The sequence below is a fragment of the Pongo abelii genome, chromosome 1 (assembly GCF_028885655.2).
Source record: "Pongo abelii isolate AG06213 chromosome 1, NHGRI_mPonAbe1-v2.0_pri, whole genome shotgun sequence".
Taxonomy (NCBI): domain Eukaryota; kingdom Metazoa; phylum Chordata; class Mammalia; order Primates; family Hominidae; genus Pongo; species Pongo abelii.
The window spans coordinates 224494823-224520235 of NC_071985.2; the positions used below are offsets into that span (position 1 = coordinate 224494823).

At 55.1% G+C, this 25413-nt stretch overlaps 2 protein-coding genes across 15 annotated transcripts in view; one reads left to right on the forward strand and one right to left on the reverse strand.

The window, feature by feature from the left end:
- The window catches only part of CLSTN1 (calsyntenin 1), a 97225-nt gene extending 93681 nt beyond the window's left edge, over nt 1–3544 (forward strand). For all 4 annotated transcript variants that reach the window (XM_054556702.2, XM_024253332.3, XM_002811527.6 and 1 more), the window contains 3 exons: nt 644–779; nt 1152–1336; nt 1838–3544. In XM_054556702.2, coding sequence (XP_054412677.1) covers nt 644–779; nt 1152–1336; nt 1838–2035 — 519 coding nt within the window. In that variant the 3' untranslated portion in view covers nt 2036–3544. The remainder of the gene's footprint in view (nt 1–643; nt 780–1151; nt 1337–1837) is intronic.
- Nucleotides 3545–3696: 152 nt separating this feature from the next.
- PIK3CD (phosphatidylinositol-4,5-bisphosphate 3-kinase catalytic subunit delta) overlaps nt 3697–25413 on the reverse strand; it is a 75446-nt gene continuing 53729 nt past the window's right edge. For 5 of the 11 annotated variants that reach the window (XM_024253286.3, XM_054556686.2, XM_024253309.3 and 2 more), the window contains 22 exons: nt 21904–22076; nt 16757–16985; nt 16448–16677; nt 15909–16088; nt 15420–15569; nt 14903–14992; nt 13607–13828; nt 12502–12598; nt 12277–12407; nt 11858–11908; nt 11610–11777; nt 11352–11473; nt 11013–11156; nt 10740–10839; nt 10447–10625; nt 10244–10356; nt 9994–10072; nt 9308–9475; nt 8511–8634; nt 8182–8327; nt 7667–7799; nt 3697–5701 (listed from right to left, as the gene is read on the reverse strand). In XM_024253286.3, the coding sequence (XP_024109054.1) occupies nt 5564–5701; nt 7667–7799; nt 8182–8327; nt 8511–8634; nt 9308–9475; nt 9994–10072; nt 10244–10356; nt 10447–10625; nt 10740–10839; nt 11013–11156; nt 11352–11473; nt 11610–11777; nt 11858–11908; nt 12277–12407; nt 12502–12598; nt 13607–13828; nt 14903–14992; nt 15420–15569; nt 15909–16088; nt 16448–16677; nt 16757–16985; nt 21904–22044 (3135 nt within the window). In that variant the 5' untranslated portion in view covers nt 22045–22076 and the 3' untranslated portion in view covers nt 3697–5563. The remainder of the gene's footprint in view (nt 5702–7666; nt 7800–8181; nt 8328–8510; nt 8635–9307; nt 9476–9993; nt 10073–10243; nt 10357–10446; nt 10626–10739; nt 10840–11012; nt 11157–11351; nt 11474–11609; nt 11778–11857; nt 11909–12276; nt 12408–12501; nt 12599–13606; nt 13829–14902; nt 14993–15419; nt 15570–15908; nt 16089–16447; nt 16678–16756; nt 16986–21903; nt 22077–25413) is intronic. The other 6 variants (XM_063715194.1, XM_024253318.3, XM_063715193.1 and 3 more) reach the window with 4 other exon arrangements.

A 25413-nucleotide genomic window follows, 5' to 3' on the forward strand; every position in this document is an offset into this window, starting at 1 on the left:
AAAGGGTAACAGATTTGAAAGGAAATCCATGGCAGTGATTGGTGCTGTCTTTCACACGGCTATGGTCTACGCCAGTGCTTCCCCCAACAACCCATGGGGAAGGACCATCGGCTTCTTTTTCTGCTCTTGTTTTGGGCATAATCTTTTATAAAATGCAATAAAAATGGATTGCAGCCAGGTGCATGGTGCTTGCCTGTAGTCCCAGCTACTTGAGAGGCTGAGGTGGGAGGATTACTTGAGCAGGGAAGTTCCAGGCTGCAGTGAGCTGTTGTGATCATGCCTGTGAATAGCTACTGCGCTCCAGCCCGGGCAACACAGCAAGACCCAGTCTCAACAAATACTAATAAGTAGAAAAGTGATACATTTCTGGAATGTGTGAGAATATTAGATTGTTACAGCAATTTCTAAGTGCTTACTACTCTTTTTTGTTTGGTTGGTTTTTGTTTCTTTTTTTTTTGTTTTTTAAGTGCTTACTCTTGATTTTTTTTTTTTCTGTCCTTTTCCCGTAGCTCCGTTTGCCCCCAGCTGTGGTCCAGGAACCACTCTGAGTGGCACTGGTCATGCCAGCTGCGGGACTCCACTGTCACCTCTTGGGCAGGCTCAGGATGCCTGTCTCCAGCGATCCTCTCTTTCTCTGCTGTAGGTGAACGTAATCCACACGGCCAACCCCATGGAACACGCCAACCACATGGCTGCCCAGCCGCAGTTCGTGCACCCAGAACACCGCTCCTTCGTCGACCTGTCAGGCCACAACCTGGCCAACCCCCACCCGTTTGCAGGTAGGACAAGGGGAGGGAGACCGAGCGGAGATGCTCCATGCCGTCCGCCCTGGCCCCACCCCACCGTGGGCACAGCCTCCTGCTCAGCATGACTGCCGGTCATTCCCTGTCCCAATTATTCCCTGTCACACAAGGAAACTAAAGCCCTCCAAGAGGGCAGATGATGTCACCCGCAGCCGTAGAGCAGGATGTGGCCGAGCCAGATTGGAGGCCCATGCCGAGCTTTTCCTGGTATTTCCTCCTGGCATGTGGGTTCAGACGAAGCATGCTGTCCAGCCCGTTTTGACCGGGCACAGCCGAGGAGGTCAAGGGCCCAGTGGCCCTCTGGGTTGAGTGACCTCACTCACGCCCTGCCGCCTCATTCTCCCGCAGTTGTCCCCAGCACTGCGACCGTTGTGATTGTGGTGTGCGTCAGCTTCCTGGTGTTCATGATTATCCTGGGGGTATTTCGGATCCGGGCCGCACATCAGCGGACCATGCGGGATCAGGACACCGGGAAGGAGAACGAGATGGACTGGGACGACTCCGCCCTGACCATCACCGTCAACCCCATGGAGGTAGGAGTGGGCAGGCGACCTCCAGGACTGAGAGGCAGCACAGGCCAAGGCCTCCGAGAAGCCGGTACGGCGCGGCTCCTTCGGGTTCACATGCTTTCCATCACATCATCTGCTCAGCAAGCCTGGGGCTTAGGTGTCTTCATGGGTAATCCGAGGCCGAGAGTGGCCTTATTCAAGGCCATTCTGCCTAGTAAGGGAAGAGATGAGCCGTGCCAGGGCTTGGCGCTCTTGGGTCATGGTAATCCTGAGAGAGTTCTCTGGTGGTGCAGCAAAGGTGCTGTCCCAAGCTGCTTTGTATGTGGGTGACTCCGTGGGTGCTGACTGGAGCTTTGTTTTCCCTTCACTCTAATATAACTTCCGGTGCCGTCCTGGCTGCTTTGTCACTGGAGAGGGAAACGCTGGGGCAAGTTCTCCTTTCTCTGTGGCTGTCGAGAGGAGAATGCCGGGTGACGGGGCTGTGGGCAGGGCCAGACTCACGTGGCGGTCACTTCTCCTTGCCAGACCTATGAGGACCAGCACAGCAGTGAGGAGGAGGAGGAAGAGGAGGAGGAAGAGGAGAGCGAGGACGGCGAGGAAGAAGATGACATCACCAGCGCAGAGTCGGAGAGCAGCGAGGAGGAGGAGGGGGAGCAGGGCGACCCACAGAACGCAACCCGGCAGCAGCAGCTGGAGTGGGACGACTCCACCCTCAGCTACTGACCCGCGCCCCGGCCACCTCGGTTTCTGCTTTCGAAGACTCTGCTGCCATCCGTTCTCCCAGTCCCAAGGGTCCACGATGTACAAAGTCATTTCGGCCAGTAGGTGTGCAGACCCCTTCCCGCCACGATCGTCGCCGTGCTTGGTGTGTAGGACCCTAGGCTCCCCGCCCGCCCTCTGCCTGGTCGCGCTCTTCAGTCCCACGAGGAGCTGACACGTCATCTCTGGCCACCATCCGGCTCGCACAGGGGCCTCGCAGCGCCTCAGGCCCCGTGTTTGTGTCTGGAGTCTCCCCCCGGGGAGAGGACGCTGGCCCCTCGCACTCCAGAAAAGCCATGCCAGCTGGACTCGTTGACAAAGGGTAAAACATGCTCACTCCCACCCGGTAATCATTTTTTTCTTTTTTTAAAAAAAGTTTTTATTTTTTCCAAACTAGTGCATGTATAAATAATGGCAGGATGGGGGGTACTGTGTAGATGATTAACTGACTTTTTAATATTTTGTAAATAAATCGGATTCCTTGTGTCCTTTGTGCTAGTGTAACCCGGGACTGGAATGTAAAGTGAAGCTCTGAGCACGGGCTCTTCCCGCCGGGCCCTCCGTCCCCAGACCCCAGAAGGAGAGGCCCATCCCACCCAGCCCCACCCCAGCCCCGCCCCAGCCCCTGCTCAGGTCTGAGTGTGGCTGGGAGTCGGGGGCCACAGGCCTCTAGCTATGCTGCTCAAGAGACCAGATCAGGGACCGCTCTTTGGTAGCTACAAGTAGCCGGGCCTTGCCTTTGGGATTCTACCTGTTCCTAATTTGGTGTGGGGTGTGGGGTGTGGGGGTCCCCGGCTCCTTTTCCACACTTCTCCTCCGACAGCAGCTCCCTGGGCAGTGGCCTGGTCTCACCGTGTGCAGCCTTGTGGTTTATGCTTAGATGTACATTTTCCTGCTGGTAAAAGGAGAAACTGACAGGTGTCCTGCAGACCGTCTGACCACTCCCTTCGGAGACGGCAGGAGGCCCAAGCGATCCGTACTCAGAACGTCCAGCAGAGACCCATGGCCCGAAGTCAAAGTGCTGGAATTTTCCAAAACAGCCTGTTCTCTCCTCTCTCCTCCCCAGAGCCCCCCCTGCCATCAGGGGGGTTGAAATCCCTCTCCCCCAGGAGCCCTGCTGCTTTGCTTGGTGGTAGGGCAGAAGGAGAGCAAACGGTCATGGTCTAAAACCCACATAGCACTTTGCTCTTAGTTACATGTAAAATTTTAGATTTCTAAAACGGGTGGGCAATCATTTTGAATACTGTTCTGTGACCCTGACTGCTAGTTCTGAGGACACTGGTGGCTGTGCTATGTGTGGCCATCCTCCATGTCCCGTCCTTGTAGCTGCTCTGTTTAGACAGCGGACAGACGCTCACGCCCAGGGGATGTCCTCACGCTGTCGCCGCACGGTCTCCCTTCGCAGATGTGTATACTGATGATAGGTCAGAAAGTGTATCCGCTACAATAAAGTTCTGGTTCTAACTAACTCCAGCCGGAGCGGGGTTTGTCTTCTCTCCTGTTTGTTTTGGTTTTAAACCTACACTCCCTTGTTTCTTTTTGAGCCGAGAACATAAGAACATAAAAAGGCTTTTTTACACTCCCTTGTTTCTTTTTGAGCCGAGAACATAAGAACATAAAAAGGCTTTTTCTTTCTTTTCATCTGCCTTTACTTCTCATTTCAAGGTTTCACAGAGTGCTGGTCTCAACCCACATCAGTGATACTTAACTTGCCTTCCCCAGACAGAAACATGAAATGACTTAAAAAAATAGAAAATATTCTTCTCGCCAGGCATACAAGACTGTACCCCCAAACCAGAAACGCTGCGGCTGTGCAAAAAGTGTGCTCCCACACCCGCGCACACAGGCGCACTTAAATAAATAACATGCGCACACACGGCTTTCCCCATTTTGAAACACACAGACGGTCTAGTGAGTTTCAGCACTTGCTGGGAACAGGCGTGTGGCCAGGGAGGTGCCCCGCGGGTGGCAATGACTACTGACGGTACCCTGGTGGATCAGAACAGAGCTGGCACCTGAGCCGCTGAGCGGGCGGCTACTTCTGGCTCTGTTGAGTTTTGGAAGACCTTTGAGAGATCAACAGCATCACCGGGCAGGTCCTGAGTCCACGGCTGATATGTTAGAATCACCTGTGGGCTGCTAAAAGCCCACAGTCCTAGCCCCATCTGCAGAGTCGGCTTCCGAAGGCTGGGAGAAACCCTGGAACCTGCATTTCTAAAGCTGCTCAAATCCAGGCCTTTGGAGGCTTAAGACAGCCTGCACCATTTCAAACTAAGTATAGTCAGAAAGATCCCAGCACACCCCCTCGTTCTCACACTTCTGGTACCTCAGCACTCTCACAGCAGGTTCCCAAAGGTGATGGTTCTGGAAGAGTTCTGGCCTCATCCTTTTGTTAAAACCTGCTTTCAGAGGTGGCTTAGACAATGGCAGAGTGGGCCGGGCGCAGTAGCTCATGCCTGTAATCCCAGCACTTTGGGAGGCTGAGGTGGGTGGATCACCTGAGGTCAGGAGTTTGAGACCAGCCTGGCCAACATGGTGAAACCCCGTCTCTACCAAAAATAGAAAAATTAGCTGGGTACGGTGGTGCACACCTGTAATCCCAGCTACTCAGGAGGCTGAGGCAGAAGAATCACTTGAACCCGGGAGGTGGAGGTTACAGTGAGCCAAAATTGCACCACTGCACTCCAGCCTGGGCAACAGCGCGAGACCCCCATCTCAAAAAAAAAAAAAAAAAATTTGAGATAATGGCAGAGTATTCGCCTCTGACCTGCTTTTGCCTTCACGCATGACCGGGGTGAGCTACGTGAGGCCCAGATCTCTTTAACACGCCCCGAGGACCAGCGCAGATTCTCCTTTATGGGGCTGGGCCTGATCTCCCCGGCCGTAGAGGTGTGGTGAGTCAGCTATTATTTTCTTACCTGCAAACAAAATCACTTTACAGTAGAGAAAGGTGAGGGAATTCTCGTACCCAAGACCCACTTGAAAAGTGGAGAGCAAGCATCCCTGAATCTAGAGGGTACCCCGGCTGCCTCGGGGAGCTGCCAGAACTCAGTCTAGGGAGGACACACAGGGTGGGTCGCACAAGGATCGAGGCATCCTGTCGGACAGTAGGCACCAGGTGACTGCCAGGCACCAGGACCCAGGCAGTCTGGCAGGAGGCCTGGGAAGAAGGTTCCCTTGGGAGGAGAACAGTCTTTGCTGGGCCCAGATCCACCAGCTGGAAGACTTGGGGTGACAATCCTCAGCCAAAAGCCAGGTGCAGCCTCAAGGGACCCAGCACCGCCGCTGCACGAAGGAGGCATTTCCGTTTATGGCTGTTTAGCTCCTTCAGCATTTCAAGTCATAAATAAATAACCAGTGTAAACAAAAGGCAGCCGTGTAGGTTCTTTCCCATTAGGTGCAGTTCAGGCTCTTCAGCCCCTTTAGGACCAACGTGCCTGGTCCCCACGACCTGCAGCTGCCTCCTCTTGGGCCCAGGGCTGGGAGGAGCCGCTACTGCCTGTTGTCTTTGGACACGTTGTGGGCCAGCCAGTTCACTTTGGTTTTCCAGCTCTCACGGAGGGCTTCGTTAAACTTCACTCGGAAGTGCTTCAGCGCCTCCTCCTCTGTTTTCCCCAGTGCCAGGGAGTCCTGCAAATAAATCACAGCAGTGTCCACGTTAAGAGGGCCCGGACCTTGCTCTGGGATGCGGCCCTCTCTGGGGACTTCAGTCACTGCATGAAGTAGTTAGTAGAGAGCTCCCAGCATCTCAGGAAAAGCTCTCTATTCCGCTGCCACCCTCAAATGAAGGTGCCAAAGACGTCTTGGCCCCAGAGCCCCCAGTTCCCAAGTGACCTCGCCTCCCCCACTGGAGAAGTGGCTCTGGGAGGAGCGTGGGAGCAGCTTCTGCAGGGACTGGGCACCAGAGGGAAGGTCCTGGCAAGCATGTGTGGCCCCAGCAGCCTCACTGCCCCACCCCACCTTCTCACATGGAGAGGACACAAGAAGGAAAAAATATATATATACACATATATGTATATATATATATTTTTGAGATAGTCTCACTCTGTCCCCCAGGCTGGAGTGCAGGGGCATGATCTCGGCTCACTGCAACCTCCGCCTCCCAGGTTCAAGTGATTCTTCTGCCTCAACCTCCCAAGCAGCTAGGACTACAGGCAGCCACCACCACGCCCGGCAAATTTTTTGTATTTTTTAGTAAAGACGGGGTTTCACCGTGTTAGCCAGGATGGTCTCGATCTCCTGACCTCGTGATTCACCCGCCTTGGCCTCCCAAAGTGCTGGGTTTACAGGCGTGAGCCATCGTGCCCGGCCAATTTTTTCTTTTTGAGACAGAGTCTTGCTTTGTCACCTGAGCTGGAGTGCAGTGGCGCGATCTAGAATTACTGCAGCCTCAGTCTCTCGTGTTCAAGTGATTCTTCTGCCTCAGCCTCATGAATAGCTGGGATTACAGGCATGTGCCACCATGCCTGGCTAATTTTTTGTATTTTAAGTAGTGATGGGGTTTCACCATGTTGGCCTGGCTGGTCTCGAACTCCTGACCTCAGGTGATCCACCTGTCTCAGCCTCCCAAAGTGCTGGGATTACAGGCGTGAGCCACCATGCCCAACCTGGAAAAATATCTTTTATTTATGTTTATTTTTATTATTATATTTTGAGACGGAATTTTGCTTTCGTTGCCCAGGCTAGAGTGCAGTGGCACGATCTCGGCTCACTGCAACTTCCGCCTCCCAGGTTCAAGTGATTCTTCTGCCTGAGCCTCCTGAGTAGCTGGGATTACAGATGCGTGCCACCACATCTGGCTAATTTTTGTATTTTTAGTAGAGACAGGGTTTCACCATGTTGGTCAGGCTGATCTCGAACTCCTGACCTCGTGATCCGCCCACCTCGGCCTCCCAAAGTGCTGGGATTACAGGCGTGAGCCACTGCGCCCGGCCTGGAAAAATATCTTTTTTTATTATTTATTTTTATCTTTTTTGAGACCGAGTTTTGCTCTTGCTGCCCAGGCTGGAGTGCAATGACGCAATCTCGGCTCACTGCAACCTCCACCTCCTGGGTTCAAGTGATTCTCCTGCCTGAGCCTCCCGAAAGTAGCTGGGATTATGGGAATGCACCACCATGCCCAGCTAATTTTGTATTTTTAGTAGAGACAGGGTTTCCCCATGTTGGTCAGGCTGGTGTCGAACTCCCGACCTCACGTGATCCGCCCACCTCGGCCTCCCAAAGTGCTGGGATTACAGGCGTGAGCCACCACGCCCCGCCAAAAAATATCTTTTAGAAGGCAGAGGGAGCCAGATCTCATGCGGCCCCCTAGTGGACACCTGAAAGCCCCGCAGCCCCTGAGCACAGCACCCCAACCTGGAGAGGTCACTACACATCTGCCACTGAGTGGAACCATGCCCAGGCGGCTCAACTCTGGTCCAGCCACTTTCCCCTCCACCGCCCACCAGCTCCACTGCTGGGTCCTGGGACGGCATGAGGCACACACAGCTCAGTGCCCTTTGGGGCCTACTGCACTCAGGGCCCTCCTAGGTCACATTGCTTGGGGGCAGGCCTTGGAAGGCCATTGGCGACAGCAGTCTCCTGCCTGGCACATGCCTTGAGATACTGGATGTCTTTGGAGCAGCTGAGCTCAGGCAGGCCTGCCGCCCGCATCAGGGCAAAGAGGTGGAGGAAGAGAAGCCCGTGGCGCCGCAGGATGGTGTAGGCCCTTTCACAGTAGCCCCGGAACCTGCAGGTAGGGGACAGAGGAAGTGAGGCTCTGGGACCTCCCAGCCACAGGCCAGAGGGCCGCTCTGCATCCAACCAGACCCTTCCCCAAGGACACCTGCCCTTGCCCTGGAAATGGGTGGACACAAGGCCTCCAGTTCTTCTAACTGACCCCCGTGCCCCAGCCAGCCTCCTGCTACATGACCCACAAACCTGCCCACATTGCCCAAAAGGGGCACTGCAGGGCGGAGCAGGGGCATGTTCCAAACCCATCAACAGTTGGGGTGAGGGGCCAGGTGTGGGGCTGAGAGCTGAGCCCCATCCTGCACCCTGCCTGGGAACCTCTGCCCCGTTCCCTGGGGCCCCACACCGAGGGGCATCTGGTGGGACTCAGGCACTCTCACCGTTCAAATTTCTCACTATTATTAGTCTTCCCCTGCTGAATCACATGGACAAAGTCATAGGTGAGGATGAATGGGACACGCTCGCGGTTGATTCCAAACTTGGTCTTGAAATTCCCCAGAAAGTGGCCAAAATCAATGTGGAACAGCTGAGGGGAGGGGAGAGGAGGGGGAGGATTGAGAAGGTATCAGAGAGGAGAGAATCCAGGGGAGACAGGAAGCCAGCAGGGCTGGGGGACCCCTGCCACAGAGCTGTGTGCCAGGCAGAAGGGCCAGCAGGCTGGGGCCAGAAGCCAAGTCCCCACAGCAGCTGCCAGCACCAGCCCCCATACCTGCCCACTCTCTCGGATCATGATGTTGTCGCTGTGCCGATCGCCGATGCCCAGCACGTATGTGGCCACACAATAGCCAGCACAGGAGAGGGTGAACTCCTCAATGGCTCGATCCAGGGCCTCCCTGGGTGGGGAAGATTGAAAAGCATGGCCATACCATTTTGCAGCTCCTCCTATCAAGAGGTGGGTTACTACTCCCTCTCCCCTTGAATCTGGCCCTGTGACTTGCTTTGACCAACAGAACATGGAGGACACAATGCTGGACATCGCTTGCAGACACTATTCCAGAGCCAAGGCATGAAGACACCTACAGATCTTGAACCCCACACTCTCAATACAGTCATGGAAGGAAAGTGAGGCTGCTAAATGAGGAGGCCACATGCAGAGAGGCATCACAGACAGCTGGCACCAAGGCCCCAGCAATGAGATGGGTTATCTCAGACCCGCTGGCCCAGTTAAGGCACCAGAAGAGAGCAGCTGCACGAGTGATTATGCGGAACCAGCAGAACAGCCACCCAGCTGAGCCCAGCCCCAGCTGCAGATTTGTGAGCCAATCGTAAATGGCTGTTTTTTAAAGCCCTGCGCTTTGGATGGTGTTGCATAGCAACAGACACTGATACTTGGGGAAGAGAGACCCACCTCACCCCAACCCAGACACAGGCTGGTCCTCAACTGAGCCAAGTAGCCACAGAGATGGTCTGAGGCCCCTCCCCGCTCCTTTGCTCTGACAGGCTAGGCCCTCCTACTCCACACCTCTTGGAAAGGAGAGGGTACCTATCCCCGGGCCTGAAACCCACCCTGGGTTCTTGGACTTCAGCCAGTTGAGCAGGGCGTCCTTGTTGAATGCAGCTGTGGCTGCCATGTTGCTCTTGTTGAGTTGGATGTTGGCGATGGTGTCTGAACGGAGTACCACCTCAATGAGGCCTGTGCGGTCCCCGGTGGGGAGGCAGCCGTAGGGGGTCATCCTAGGCAAGTGGGAAGAGGGATGGGCAAATGGCATGGTCAAGGGCTGTCCCTGAGGCCGCTTGAGCCCCAGAAACTCATGGTGCCCCCAAAAGCCACAGAAGATGCAGCTGCCCACATTGCTAAAAAGCAGGTGAGAGATGCTGGCTCCTTGGAGATGCCGGCACCGGCATCTGAGGTGCAGAAAGCACCACGGCTGAGCTCACGTTTGCTTGGAAGAGAACCAGCCAGGGGCCTTGGGAGAAGATGCCACTGCTTCCCAAGATGGGCTGGGGGAGCCAGGGGCACCCGGGCAACTAAAGCAACACAGCAGGGTACACACTAAGCCCCAGGAGCAGCCTTCATGCATCCTGCTGCCCGTCACCTCCTGGCCTAGAGTTAAACAGCTCCCAGCTCTTCCTAGGACGGCCCTTTCCCCAGCTGAGATAGTCATGCCACCTTCGACAAGGACCCCTCCAGAGGCACAGACTCCCAGGCCGGGCACAGACACCAAGGGATGATGGGGGGTGGGTGCCCTCACCTCAGGTCCAGCCCCTCCTGCTTCCACAGGACGTCCATGAGCTGGATCATCTGCAGGGTCAGCATGTCCTGCCGGAGGTCTGTGCCACCAGCCGGTGGGAAGAGAAGCGTGAGTTTCTGGTAGGTTCTCTGCTTCCAGCTACACCCAAGCCCTTAAGTCCCAGGATTCCGTCTTCTCCAGCTCCACTCTAGGAGCACCCCAGGACCCCCTAGGGCAGTACAGGTGGGGTGTGGGGAGGCCAGGCCCTCACCATCCCCATTCTTAAAGATGATGCCCACGCTGCCGCCACTGCCTGCCTCCTCGTTGCTGTACATGATCCACAGGGGCTTCATCTTGGAGTCCATGAAGGTGCACTGCTCCACGCTGCCGGGCCAGAGAGCGAGCAGTCAGCGGGGGCTCCTCTGCCGGCCTCCCAGGGGTGGGAGGAGCCCTCGTGGCGGGGCTTGGGCTCACCAGACTTCAGCCAGCAGGGTGCTGGGGTCGAGTGGGGACTGCAGGTGGGAGAGGGCCTCTAGGTAGGCCTCCTGCCGCATGCACAAGTGCATCAGCTCCTTGGTCTGGGGCTTGGGGGTCTTCTGAGAGCTTAGCTTGACGAAGTCGTTCAGGGCCTTCAGTTTGCTCAGTGCTTCCCCCTGGCGGGGAGATGGGAGGGCGGCAGTGGGCAGGTCCCAGCCTCGGCCCGGCCCTGGGGATTCTCAGAGGCTCAGGGCCACCCTCTGCCCACCCCGCAGGGCCTTGAGCCTCACCTGCTTCATCAGCACCTTCATGTGGTGGGTGCTGCCCCTGCAGTACGCCTCCAGGATGAGGCCGAAGCGCAGGGCCACCGATGGCACGTGCATCTCGGAGCTGGAAGGGGAAGGGAGGGCTGAGCCTCACCAGGCAGCACCACGCTGCCCCTCCCACCCAGCAGGACCTAGCGAGGCCAGGACACCCAGGCCTGCTGGAAACGTCCCCCATGGCCTTCCAGGGAGACTCAGGGGCTGGGATTCCCACAGAACGGCTGGGGCAAGTCCCGCTACCGGAGGTGCCAGAAAAGGAAGTGGCCGATCTTGCGGTTGGCCAGGGCCCGGTCCAGCAGGAATTTGGTCAGCTCGCAGTCCAGGTAGGACTCGTACTTGAGCACCTGCACCAGCTGCAGCAGGTACTGGAACAGCTCATCGTCCCTGCAGGGAAGGAAGGCACTGGGGCCTGGAGCTCCCCGACGCAGGACAGGAGGGAGCTCCCTCGGCAGCCAGAGGGAGGCCAGGCAGGAGGGAGCAAGCCCACGGGAAGGTTCAGGCCCCACCCAGAGCCCACGTCCTGGCAGCCAGGACACAGCTGCCCTCTGGAGAAGTGGGGAGCGCCCAGCTGGGACTCACGTCAGTTTCCGCAGCGACTTGATGGCGAAGGAGCCTACGTGGCAATCGGGGAAGCTGAAGTCTAGCAGCTCCAGGGCGCTCAGGACGGGCAGCTCCGGCCAGGAGCACAGCAGGTAGAGCATCTGGGGGGAGCCGAGGTCAGGCTTGGCAGCGGCCGGGGTCAGGGTGAAGGTGGGGGTTGGCTGGGGTCAGAGTGGTGGGTAGCCAGAGGCTGTGGTCTGCTCCCAGCTCCGCCCCCAGGTGCGCCTCTCCACCCACCTGGGCCACATCCTCATGCTTGTTCCACTTGGTGACCAGCAGCAGCCGGGCTAGCGCCTCCGGGAAGTGCTCCTGGACTTCATGCCGCAGCTTCCACACCAGGTCCTTCTCGTGCTCGTACAGCTCCCCAGACCCCCGCCGCTCCAGGATTTCCCGCAGCTGCAACTGCTGAGGGGTGTGGGCAGGGGTGAGGGCTCTGGCTCCATGCCGGCTCCGTGCCCCCCATCCCACACCCCTACTCCACTCACCTCCTCCTCAGTGACATGCACACACTCGCTGTGCCGCCCCAGCTCCAAGATCTGCAACAAACAGCTGCACTCAGCGTCCCCGGGGGCCTGGACCAGCCTGGGCAGGACCCCCAGGCAGGGCATTGCCACCCCGATCGTCCTTGAGGGGGCGCTGTCCTGTGCATGGAGGCACATCCACAGCAGCTCTGGCCTCCACCCACGAGATGCCAAGAGCATCCCTCCCAGCAGCTGTGACAATCGAAAATGTCATCAGACTGCACAGCGTCCCTGCAGGCAAAATGGCCCCTGGGAAGGCCCCAGATATGCCTGGTAGCCCAGCCCCAACGTGGCCAGGGAGCACCCTCTAAAGAGCTCCAGGAGCAGGGCCAGGAGAGCTCCGCGTCAGCCCCTCAGCCTCACGCGGTGGGGCCCCCACTGACCTTCTCCAGGGCGGGATAGTACACAGGGTGCGGGGCCACCTCGGGCAGGCAGATGAGCAGGGCGGCGGCGCTATCCATGTTGGGGTTACTGCGCACAGTGCCCGTGGGGTTCAGCAGCTCACCCTTCTCATCTGAACACAGGGGCAGATGAAGTTGTAGAGGGGTGACCAGCATCTCTGGGACCCTCACACTCCCAACGCCTCTCCCTCCCGGGCCTGGGCCGACCTGGGACGGAGGGCCACATGTAGAGGCAGCGTTCCCCTGTCTTAAGCTGGTCCTTGTAGTCAAACAGCATGAGGTTGGCCCAGGCAATGGGGCAGTCCTGCAGAAGGACAGAGCAGGTGAGGACAGCCACTCAGGGGCCTCCAGACCCAGCTTCCCTGCCCTCCCCCAGGCACCCCACCCGAGAAGACCCAGAGCGCAGCTAAGGTCTCCCAACCAGACCCCTGGAAGACCCTGCTTGGGGAAGGAGAGGAGCCACTTTTTCCTCTTTCCTCTGAGGGCTCCAGTGGTGAAGCCAGCTGACACCTGCTGCACCTTCCTGTTCCCACCTCACCCCTACTCAGGCTTTTTTTTTTTTGAGACGGAGTCTTGCTCTGTCGCCCAGGCTGGAGTGCAGTGGCGCGATCTCGGCTCATTGCAACCTCTGCCTCCTGGGTTCAAGCAATTCTCCTCCTGCCTCAGCCTCCCAAGTAGCTGAGATTATAGGCATGCGCCTCCATGCCTGGCTAATTTTTTTGTATTTTTAGTAGAGACGGGGTTTCACCATATTGGCCAGGCTGGTCTCAAACTCCTGACCTTGTGCGCCGACCACCTTGGCCTCCCAAAGTGCTGGGATTACAGGCATGAGCCACCATGCCTGGCCCTCCTGGCTTCTTGAGAAATCCCCAAACAGACGGCACAGCCCCAGAGGCCAGCCCAGCTCAGCTTGGAGTGAGTCAGCTCCGAGGGGAGCCATATCCTGGGACCGTGACTCAGCACCCAGCCACTACACCTCCCAGCCAGCTGCTGACTCAGGCTTTTCTGCTCCAGGGATGACACTGTGCTTGTCCTTCCATCCCAGGGCACTACGTGCAGGTTCCTGCAGGACCACAGCCCAGGCCAGATATTCTGAGGCCGCATGCACAGGAGCCCAGGAGCCCAGAGCGTCCCTTGAGCAGGGCTGGTGGCCAGACTGGGGTGGGCGAGGAGGCTGGGGTCCACAAGCAATCCCAGGACCCCTGTCCCCAGGCTGCGTGCTTGCCGGGAGGAGAGTGGTGAGTGGCCCAGCAAGGGGGCTGCAACTGGCTCTCCGGGGCCTGCACCCCTCCCAGCCAGCCCTGGGACCCACCGCCTTCTTGGACTTCTTCTTGGTGGAGCGAGCCTTCTTGGCTTTCTCGATCACAGCGTACAGTGCAAAGCAGAGACGGGCCATGCGGGGCAGGTCGCAGATGTTGATGTCGAACTCCAGCCGCTGCTTCCACACGGGCTCCGAGCACACGCTCACCTCCGAGCTGGACACCGTCTTGCACAGCATCTCATTGCCGTGGAAAAGCCCGGCCTGCACCACCAGCTGTAGAAGGTGCCGGGATGATAGGTGAGGAGGCAGAGGCCCAGCCCCTCTCCCCTCCCCCTTAAGGAGGTGTCAGTTTCCCCCTTGAATGTCCTCAGGTGGGTCTGAACTCTACTTCCCACACGAAGGAAGGTGGCGCAGCACAGGGAAGGCCTGAGGGGCACGAGCGGCCCCGGGGTGAGGGAGGGCACCACAGGCTGTGCATGGGTGCCCCGTCTCAGCTACCCCGACTCTGGGGACCTCGGGGCATGTCCATTCCCCACTCCGGGCCTCAGTTTCCCCATCAGGGATCAGGAACTCCAGAGATGCTTGCTCTAACATCCTAGGGCTCTCCGGACTTCTCAGATTCCTATGAGCCCATGTGGGTGGGGAAGGACTTTTCCTGCCACCTGATGTCCAGCCCCTTCCAATTCCACCTGACAACACCACCCTGGAAGTCCCTCTGATCCAATCCCCCTCGATTCCTGCCAGTGGAACCCAGACCTGCCCTGCTTATTATATGATTTCCCCAGTGAAACACGCTCCAGGCAGGAGAGCCAACCTCTGAGGACTCAGGTATCATGTCCAGCAAACAGGACAATAAAACCCATGCCTGCAGGCTGTTGCGATGGAGTGTGTGAAAGTGTGAAGAGACAACAGGGAGGTGGGCTCAGCCCCCAGAGGTCGAGGCAGGTGCAGCCCTCACAGGCCGCAGGCACCGCCCTGGTGCCTCCAGAGAGCGCCACATCCTCCAGCCCAGCTGGACCCAGCCCCTCTTCCATGCCCGGCCCCTCCCCCAGCTCTGCGGTCCCAGATCCCTGGGCTGAACCTGGCCCCATAACCTCCACCAAAGCCAAATACCCAGAACGCTGCTTGGCCCGGGTTTCTACGAATCGGCCTCCAGGGCCGGCTGGCCCACTCCCCTCCCCACTTCCTGTTTTCAAGCCGCTCACAGCGCCTCAGGCAGGGATGCTGGGTAATGTGGTCAGGTGGCTTTCATGTGATTCCCCTCCTTTCTCTGCTGCCCCTGCAGGATACAGCCACCTTGTTTGTGCAAAAAAACAGTGTCTCTCCCACCTGTCCCAGGAGCCCCACCTTCATCCGCTCGTCGGCGTTCACTTTGCTGCCCTGGATGAGCTCGATGCAGAACGGCTGCTCCAGGGACCACAGGGACACAGAGGAAGGCTGGGGACCGGGGAAGCAGGGCTGTTAACACGGCTCAAAGCGCAGCTTGTCTCCCTGGCCTATGGTGAGGCCCGTGAACACTCGGGGGCGGGTGAGAGGGCCACAGGTTTGCGGCCAGGTTTGGGCCTGTCCACAATGCTATCCTTTCCCAGAAAACCTGCCATGCGGGCTCCCCAGGGGGCCCCAACACCCCTGAGCTCTGCAGCGGAGAAGGGCAGCCGGTGAGCCAGGCATGGGGCTGCCCCCCACCCACGGCGGTCCCACAGGCCCCAGCCCAGGACGCTGGTCAGCTGTGTTGGCTTCCCCAGCTCAAAGCCCCAACTCTCCATACCAAGGGCCCCTGGACCCATGGCCAGTAGCACATGGAGTTGGACGCCAGGTGGAAAGAAGGGGTGGCTCAGAGGGGAGGCGGAAGACGCCATCTCACCTTCTTCGCAGGAATGGGAGGTGGTTTGGCACGCGGTTTCTGGACCTGGGGGGCAGGGTTGCTCTGCTCATCCCGCATGGCGAGGATGGAGGAGGAATGGACCATGGTCAGGTGAGGGGTCAGCCCACTGTGCAGGCAGCTGCAGATGTACTGAGACGGGGTGCAGGGTGAGCGGCCGGTGGGGCGGCCCCAACCACTCCCTGGACACCAGGATTCCCAGGACCCCCCAAGCTGCCCACTGCCTGTACTAGGCCTTGGGGGAGGGGAGGGCTTCCTGCTGGTTTTTCCAGCCCCACCTCCACCTCCCAAGACGGAGACCCTCCTTGTGCTCTCAGACAGGGCCAGCCCTACCAAGGGATGCTCTGGCAGTGACCCAAAGGCCTGGCTCAGCAGGCTCAAGATGCGCCCAAACGTCAGCTCCCCGACTCCCACCCAGGCCCCATCCAGGGCGGCAGGAGCCCAGAGTGCAGAGGGCCTCAGCGGCCTCACCTGGAACTGGCAGAGCGGGTAGCTGCCGTACAGGTACTCATGCCTGCCGTTCACCTGCAGCGTGTAGTCTTCCGGCTGCTCCACCAGCGGCTGCCGGAACACCGTGGCCTTCTTCCGCAGGGCACAGGCCATCAGCGCCAGCGGCACGTCCTTGGTGGACACCTGGAAGGTGAAGCTCTCCTGTGGGGAAGAGGGAGGTCAGTCCTCTGCCCTCGAGGCCCCGGGGTTCTGGGGCACAGAGCAGGGTTGCCTATTTGCCCCCAAGGGCAGGGTCTGGGGAGTTCACGGACGACACTGGGAAATACTTGTTCAAAGAATGAACAAACTGATGCCCAACGCCCCGTGCCACTTGGTTATCCTGCCACGTTGAGCTTGCCTGGGGGGATGCTCAGCTGAGCCCCACACATGCACAGACACCTGGCAAACACCATCTGATGCCACTGGGCGAGGGGGGCTTGTGGATGACTGAGGAGTTTCACAGAGGAAGTGCTCCCCACGGACAGAGCAGCCTGGATGCCGCACGCCACGCACAGGCTCACCTCGCTGCCCTCAAACTTAACGTTGACCAGAAGGGCCCGGTTTGGGAGCCGCAGGGTGCCAGGCCCCCAGGTTCGAGCCGAGGGCTCCAGCTGCAGGGGGAAACTGTACTGCAGCCAGGCCTCCCAGCCCAGCTGCTGCCGGCGGGCGGCCGCCTCCTCGCAGAATTGGCACATCTTGGCGCGAAAGTCATTCACTTCTGGGTCGCACAAGGAGTCAAACTCGTGGAGGCCTGCGGGGTAGGGAGGGCTGGGTCAGCGGGTGGGGCAGGCAGGGCCAGCCCGGCCACACGGCCCACTCGGCAGAGCTACCTTTGCCGATGAGGAGGCTGATCTGTGAGTTGATGAGCTTCTTCACGCGGTCGCCCTCGCGGGCCACCAGGCGCAGGACGGGCAGGAAGGGCTGCACGTCACACAGACGCCGTTGCTCGTCCTCCAGCTCCTGCTGCTCCGCTGTCTGGTTGATGCAGGTGAACACATAGGCCTCGGGGCCACTGAGCATGTGGAAGAGCGGCTCATACTGGGCACGGTGCCACAGCAGCTGGGGGGACAGTCACCGGTCAGCCCCTCCACCCAAGGCAGACACTGGGAGGTGGGAGGCTGAGGGAGGGTGGAGAGCTGGCCTCCAGCCTGGGGGGTCCAAACCTCCCAGAGGGCAGAGGCAGACCCCAAGATCTGCACTCTCTGCAGCCCCCCGGGCGCTGACCATGGGTGGACAGGCTTCTCCACTGCTGCCCTTCTGTGGGGGCGCCTGGGAGGTGCTGGGATCTGGGGCTGGCACCACGTCCTACAGGCTCCCCTCCCAGAGCACAGGACCACCCTAGGTCACTCCAGAGACAGGGGGCCATGACCTTTGTGCAGCCCAGTTAACTGTCCTGGAGCTCTTCACCTATTTATTTTATTTTTGTGATGGAGTCCCACTCTGTTGCCCAGGTTGGAGTGCAGTGGCGCAATCTTTGCTCACTGCAACCTCCACTTCCCAGGTTCAAGTGATTCTCTTGCCTCAGCCTCCCGAGTAGCTGGGATTACAGGTATGCACCACCATGCCTGGCTAAATTTTTTGTATTTTTTCTTAGTAGAGATGGGGTTTCGCTACGTTGGCCAGGCTGGTCTCAAACTCTTGACCTCAGGTGATCCACCCGCCTCGGCCTCCCAAAGTGCAGGGATTACAGGTGTGAGCCACCGCGCCTGGCAACCCTGATTTTTAAATGTTGGCAACGAACTCAGAAATATTTAACACAGCAAGGGGGCCCAAAGAGAATTCTCCATGGAGTGTGTGCACTGGGGTGACAGGCCTCCAGCCCTCCCACAGCAACAAGCAGTTGAAAGGTGTTCACCACTGAGTCACAAAGAAGACGGGAAATGAGGAAAGTTCCCAATGTTGCTACCAAGGGCAACGGCTAACTATGGTCTGTCAAGCAGTGGGATGGCGCCAAGCTGTGACAGTCTAGGGACCGTCAAGCAGCTCTATGTGCCGGCCTGGAGGGGTCCAAGGTATGCCATTAAGTGAGGGGAAAACCCCAAGATATACAGCAGCAGGTGTGAGTCAAGCCCATTTCCATTAAAAAACAAACAAACAAAAAAACCCCTAATAAACATACCGATTAACATAGACCAGGGTTAGCAAACCACCCTTTTCCTGGCCAAATCCACCTGCCACCTGGTTAACCCCACAAAGCCACGCCCATTCATTTACATATCACTCAGGGCTGCTCCTGTCCTATGGTGGTGGGACTGAATCATCGCAACAGATAACAGAGCCAGCCAGCAACTACTAAAATATTTACTCTCTGGCCCCTGGGATAAATACAAATATGAAGAATTGGGACCAAATCGCGATGTGTATGCTATGCCTCTGCACTGTTTGAATTTTAATAACCCACATGCACAGCTCTGTAAGTGGAAAAATAAGACTGATTTAAAATGACATCTAGGTCAGGTGTGGTGGCTCACTCCTGTAATCCCAATACTTTGGGAGGCTGAGATGGGAGGATCACTTGAGCACAGGAGTTCACGGCCAGCCTGGGCAACATAATAAGACTCCATCTCTACAAAAAATAAAAAATTAGCTGGTGGCATGCACCTGTAGTCCCAGCTACTCAGGAGGCTGAGGTGGGGGAATCATTTGAGCCCAGGAGGTTGAGGCTGCCGTGAGCTGGGATCATGCCACTGCACTACAGCCTGGATGACAGAGCAAGACCCTGTCTCAAAAAAAAAAAAAAAAAAAGTATAAAAATAAAAAACTAAAATGCTATCTATAGCTTACGCAACATGGCAAGGTCCTACCACTACAAAAATAAAATAAAATAAAAAATAAAATTAGCCAGGCGTGGTGGTGCATGCCTGTAGTCCCAGCTACTCAGCAGGCTAAGATGGGAAGATTGCTTGGGCCCAGGATGTCAAGGCTGCAGGGAGCTAGGATTATGCCACTGCATTCCAGCCTGGGCAACAAAGTGAGACCCTTCTCTGCAAAATAAAATACAACGGTATCTATATAAAGTTAATAACATGAATAAGATGTTATACCGTTAACTCAGAAAAAAAGATACGAAAGGTCATAATCAGAATGATCACAAAAAAAAAACACTGTACATAGAGGAGAAAACAGGCAACAGCCGAAGTATTCACTGTGGTTTTCTCATATGGCTGGATCAGAGGTAATTTTTTTCCTTTTTCTACTTCTTCTTTTCCTAAATTTTATTTATTTTTTGTGTTTGTTTTTGTTTGTTTGTTTATTTATTTATTTTACAGACGGGGTTTCACTCTGTCACCCAGGCTGGAGTGCAGTGGTGGATCATGGCTCACTGCAGCCTCAAACTCCCAGGTTCAAGCGATCCTCCTGCCTCAGCCTCCTGAGTAGCTAGGATCACAGGCACATGCCACCACACAGGCTAATTTTTTTTTTTTGAGACAGAGTTTCGCTCTTGTTGCCCAGGCTGGAATGCAATGGCCCAGATCTTGGTTCACTGCAACCTCCACCTCCCAGGTTCAAGCAATTCTTCTGCCTCAGCCTCCCGAGTAGCTGGGATTACAGGCATCTACCACCACGCCTGGCTAATTTTTTGTATTTTCAGTAGAGATGGGGATTCACCATGTTGGCCAGGCTGGTCTCAAACTCCTGACCTCAGGTGACCTACCTGCTTCCGCCTCCCAAAGTGCTGATAAGAGATGTGAGCCACCACGCTTGGTCCTGGCTCATTTTTTTATTTTTCATTTTCTGTAGAGATAGGGTTTTGTCATGTTGCCCAGGCTGGTCTTGAACTCCTGGGCTCAAGCAATTCTCCTGCCTCAGCCTCCCAAAGTTCTAGGTAATCCTACCATGCCAGGCCTTTTCCTAAATTGTAATGTGTCCATATTACTCTTCCAATGGAAGAAAAAAGAAACTTAATTTTTAAAGACATCTTCTAGGAAGAGAAGAGAAAAAACTCTCAAAGATGATCCATTACTTCTTTCGGTTTTTTTCCCTGCTCCCAATTATAGCTTTTAAAATTCTGGGATAAGGGCCAGGTGCCGTGGCTCACGGCTGTAATCCCAGCTTAGTGCTACTAAGGGAGGCCGAGGTGGGCAGATCACTTGAGGTAAGTTCGAGACCAGCCTGGCCAACATGGTGAAATCCCGTCTCTACTAAAAATACAAAAATTAGCCGGGCGTGGTGGCACGTGCCTGTGCTCCCAGCTACTTGGGAGGCTGAAGCAGGAAAATCGCTTGAACCTGGGAGGTAGAGGTTGCAGTGAGCCGAGATCGCACCACTGCACTCCAGCCTGGGCAACAGAGTGAAACCCTGTCTCAAAAAATAAAAATAAATAAAAATAAAATAAAATTCTGGGACAAGGTCCTGCCCTCCCACAGCCCAAGGCATGATCCCTCAAGTCCCACGCTTAGTAAGGGGCACAAGCCCTTTAGAAGGTCACAAGACAACATCCACCAAATATCGTCCACATATTTAATCCTTTGACTCAGTAGTCCATCCTGAAGATTATTCAACAAACCAAAATCTCTTTCCAAAGATGTTGTTTACAAAAAATTAGCCGGGCATGGTGGCGGGTGCCTGTAGTCCCAGCTACTTGGGAGGCTGAGGCAGGAGAATGGCGTGAACCTGGGAGGCAGAGCTTACAGTGAGCCGAGATCGCACCCCTGCACTCCAGCCTGGGTGACAGAGTGGGACTCCATCTCAAAAAAAAAAGATGTTGTTTACTATGGCAACAGCTTTAAAGACAAAAGACCTGTAAACCACTTAGGCAGCCATGGATGGATTGTGGTTTCAAAAATGAAAGGCACATTCTAGCCTGGGCAACATGGTGAAACCCCATCTCCACAAAAAATACACACACAAAAAATTAGCTGGGAGTGATGGCACATGCCTGTAGTCCTAGCTACTCAGGAGGCTGAGGTGAGAGGCTCACCTGAGCCTGGGGAGGTTGAGGCTGCAGTGAGCTGTGATCGCACTACTGCACTCCAGCATGGCAATAGAGTGAGACCCCATCTCAAAAAAAAATGATGGCACAGTCATGAATAGGATAAAAGCCCACCGTGGGAGGCAGCCCCTAATCTCATCTAGTCACGAATAATCGGATAACTGAGTAGAGGGAAACATACACTGTGAAATGGGGAAAGCTGAAATTGGAATAAGTGGACGCAACCAGAAATCTTTCAACAACTCATGGACGTGATTTATCTTTTGGGTCGGGTGCGGTGGCTCACACCTCTAATTCCAACACTTTAAGAGGCCGAAGTGGGTGGATCATTTGAGTTCAGGAGTTCAAGACCAGCCAGGCCAACATGGCATAACCCCATCTATACTAAAAAACACAAAAATTAGCCAGGTGTGGTGGTGCATGCCTGTAGTCCCAGCTACTCAGGAGGCTGAGGCACGAGAATTGCTTGAGCCTGGGAGGCGGAGGTTGCAGTCAGCTGAGATCATGCCACTGCACTCCAGCCTAGGTGACAGAGCGAGATTGTCTCAAAAAACAAAAACAAAAACAAAAACAAAAAAAAACATTATCGGCTGGAGGCAGTGGCTCACACCTGGAATCTCAGCACTTTGGGAGGCTGAGGCAGGTGGATCACCTGAGGTCGGGAGTTTGAGACCAGCCTGACCAACATGGAGAAACCCCGTCTCTGCTAAAAATACAAAATTAGCCGGGCGTGATGGTGCACGCCTGTAATCCCAGCTACTCAGGAGGCTGAGGCGGAAGAATCTCTTGAACCCGGGAGCTGGAGGTTGCGGTGAGCCGAGATTGCGCCATTGCACACCAGCCTGGACAGTAAGAGCGAAACTCCGTCTCAAAACAAACAATTATTTATCTTTTAAAATTCTCATCTGAGGATCCCAAGTCTGAAAAACAATGCATCTGTCCATCTGTCTGTCCGTCTGTCCATCTGTCTGTCTGTCTATCTGTCTCTCTCTCTCTCTCTCTCTCTCTGAGCACCAAGGTCTGAGGACCGGATGGAGGCCGTACCTGCTTGATGGTGCTGAGGTTGGCATTGCGGGACACAGGGAAGTTCAGGTAGACCCCTGTGGGCAGCAGGAAGTCAACCACGACGCTCTGATTCTCCTCCTTGGTCCAGAATTCCATGGGGCAGTCCACCCCAGGGGGCATCCTGCGTTCTTACTTCTCAGATGCCAGTGGTCCTAAAAATGAAGAAATGGCAAAATGAGTTACCTCAGCTGAGCTGGGTGAGGCCTTTCTTTGCAAGGGACTCCCTGGAAAACAGTGGGGTCCTTGGACAGCAGGAAGCTCAGGAGTGAGTTCCCGACCTGCGGGTACAAAAAGCTCGCCTCCCTCAGGGCCTCGTCCTGCCCAGGGTGGCTTGTGGCTCCTACCACTCCGGGCCACGGCCTCAGCTGCCTCTTCTCCCAGGCAGACACTGCATGTCCTCCCCACAGCAGCACTCACAGCAAATCATCTTTCCTCAGGAACATACACATCCACGAAACCCAGTCATGGCTAACAGCTGGCACAGAAGGGAGACGGCAGGACAGTTGGTCAGGTGCTCTGAGACCTGAGAGGCCGAAGGCTGCAGTTCTTTGAAATACATTTTTTTTTTTTTTGAGCCGGAGTCTTGCTCTGTCACCCAGGCTGGAGTGCAGTGGCGCCACCTCGGCTCACTGCAATCTCCGCCTCCTGGGTTCAAGAGATTCTCCTGCCTCAGCCTCCCAAGTAGCTGGAATTACAGGCATGAGTTACCACATCTGGCTAATTTTTGTACTTTTGTAGAGAGAGGGTTTCACCATGTTGGCCAGACTGGTCTTGAACTCCTAACTTCAAGTGATCCGCCCACCTCAGCCCCCCAAAGTTCTGGGATCACAGGCGTGAGCCACCATACCCAGCTGTGAAATAGATTTTTTTTTTGAAACAGGGTCTCACTCTGTTGCCCCAGCTGGAGTACAGTGGTGCCATCATAGCCCACTATAACACAAATTCCTAGGTTCAAGCGATGTTCCCATCTCACCCTCCCAAGCAGCTGGGCCTACAGGTGCACACCACTACACCTGGCTAATTTTTAAATTTTTTGTAGAGACAGTCTCACTATATTGCCCAGGCTGGTCCTGACCTCCTGGGTTCAAGGGATCTTCTCACTCTGGCTTCCCAAAGTGCTGGGATTACAGGCATGAGCCACAACACCCAGCCTCTTTGAAACTTTCTGACCAGAAACCAAGGCTTAAAAATGGCTTTGGTCATCTAATAATTTGTTAAAATATTCCAATCAGGCCGGGCGTGGTGGCTTACACCTGTAATCCCAGCACTTTGGGAGGCCCAGGCAGGCAGATCACCTGAGGTTAGGAGTTCCAGACCAGCCTGACCAATATGATGAACTGAGCTAGATGAAACCCTGTCTCTACTAAAAATATAAAAATTAGCCGGGCATGGCGGCACATGCCTATAATCCCAGCTACCCAGGAGGCTGACACACGAGAATCGCTTGAACCCAGGAGTTGGAAGTTGCAGTGAGCCGAGATCGCACCACTGCACTCCAGCCTGGGTAACAAGAGCGAAACTCCGTCTCAAAAAAAAAAGAAAAAATTTGAATCATACCAAACCCTCCAGTCATACCCACCCCCAGTAACAAGATGTTACAAACACAAAGGACCTGGTGTACCCCCTCTTCTAGGTCCCCTTCTCCCTTCCCCACCTCTAGCCTACTCCACTACAGGTTAGCAGTACCTGGAGTCTGGTTGTTTATCATTTCCATACATGTTTTTTGTTTTGTTTTGTTTTTTTGAAACAGAGTCTTGCTCTGTAGCCCAGGCTGGAGAGCAGTGGCGCAATCTCAGCTCTTGGGCTCAAGCGATTCTCCTCCCTCAGCCTCCTGAGTAGCTGGGATTACAGGCACCTGCCACCACGCCCAACTAATTTTTGTATTTTTAGTAGAGATGGGGTTTCACCATGTTGGCCAGGTTGGTCTCGAACTCCTGACCTCAAATGATCCACCTGCCTTGGGCTCCCAAAGTGCTGGGATGACAGGAATGAGCCACTGGGCCCGACCTCCATGCATGTTTTTATATTTTTATTATACCAACATGTATCCACATCCAATTCCCGGTACTACTGCATGCTTTAAATCTGCGTATGGTCTGGCATAGTGGCTTACACCTGCAGTCCCAGCACTTTGGGAGGCTGACACGGGCAGATGACTTGAGGCCAGGAGTTCGAGACAAGCCTGGCCAACATGGCAAAATCCTGTCTCTACTAAAAATACAAAAATTAGCTGGGTGTGGTGATTCATGCCTGTAGTCCCAGCTACTCGGGAGGCGGAGGCATGAGAATCGCTTGAACCCAGGAGGCAGAGGTTGCAGTGAGCAGATTGCGCCACTGCACTCCAGCCTGGATGACAGAGTGAGACTGTCTCAAACAAACAAACAAAAAGCCTGTATGTACACATGGAGTCTTCTGCGACCTGCTTTGGTCACTCACTGTGCTGTTCTTTAGATTTACCCAAGGCGGATACACGTGGCTTTAGTTCATTCGTTTTATCTCTTGCACAATATTTCATTGTGTAAAGAAGCCACAATTAGAAGAGATCATGTCCTTTGCAAGAACATGGATGGAGCTGGAGGTCATTATCCTCAGCAAACTAATGTAGGAACAGAAAACCAAACACCATATGTTCTCACCTATAAGTGGGAGCTAAATGATGAGAACACACGGACACACAGAGGGGAACAGCACACATGGGGGCCTGAGGGTGGAGGGTGGGAGTTGGGAGAGGATGAGGAAGAATAACTCATGGGTACTAGGCTTAACATCTGGGTGACGACATAATCTGTATGACAAACCCCCACGACACAAGTTTACCTGTATAACAGACCTGCAACGTACCCCTCAACTTAAAAGTTAAATTAAAAAAAAGAAAAATGTAACACTCAAGAAAAAAAAAAAGAAACCACAATTTATTTACCCTCTCTCTTGTTGATGAAGATGAAGGCTGGTTTCTACTTTTCTTAGTTACTTTTAACGATGCTACAATGTATGTTCTTGAATCCATCCTCTTGTGCTCATCTGAGAGTGCTGAGTGTTGCCCAAGAGAACGAATGGGAACCACATACGTAATGTCCAGGTTACCAGAAGCCACTTTAAAAAGTGTGAAAAGGCTGGCCTCATGGTGGTTCATGCCTGTAATCCCAGTGCTTTGGGAGGCCTAGGTAGGAGGATCACTTGAGGCCAGGAGTTAGAGACCAGCCTGGCCAACATAGTGAGAGCCCATCTCTACAAAAAAAAAAATTAAAAATTAGCCAAGCATGGTGGAGCGTGCCTGTAGTCCCAGCTACTTGGAAGCTGAGGTGGAAGGATCACTTGAGCCTGGGAGTTTGAGATGCTATGATGGATCACTACACACCAGCTTGGCAATACAGCAAGATCATGTCTCAAAAAAAAAAGAAAAAAGTAAAAAAAAAGAAATAAAAAAAAGCCAAAAAGAGTGAAAAGGTACAGATAAAATGAAGTTTCATTATGTATTTTATTTAACCC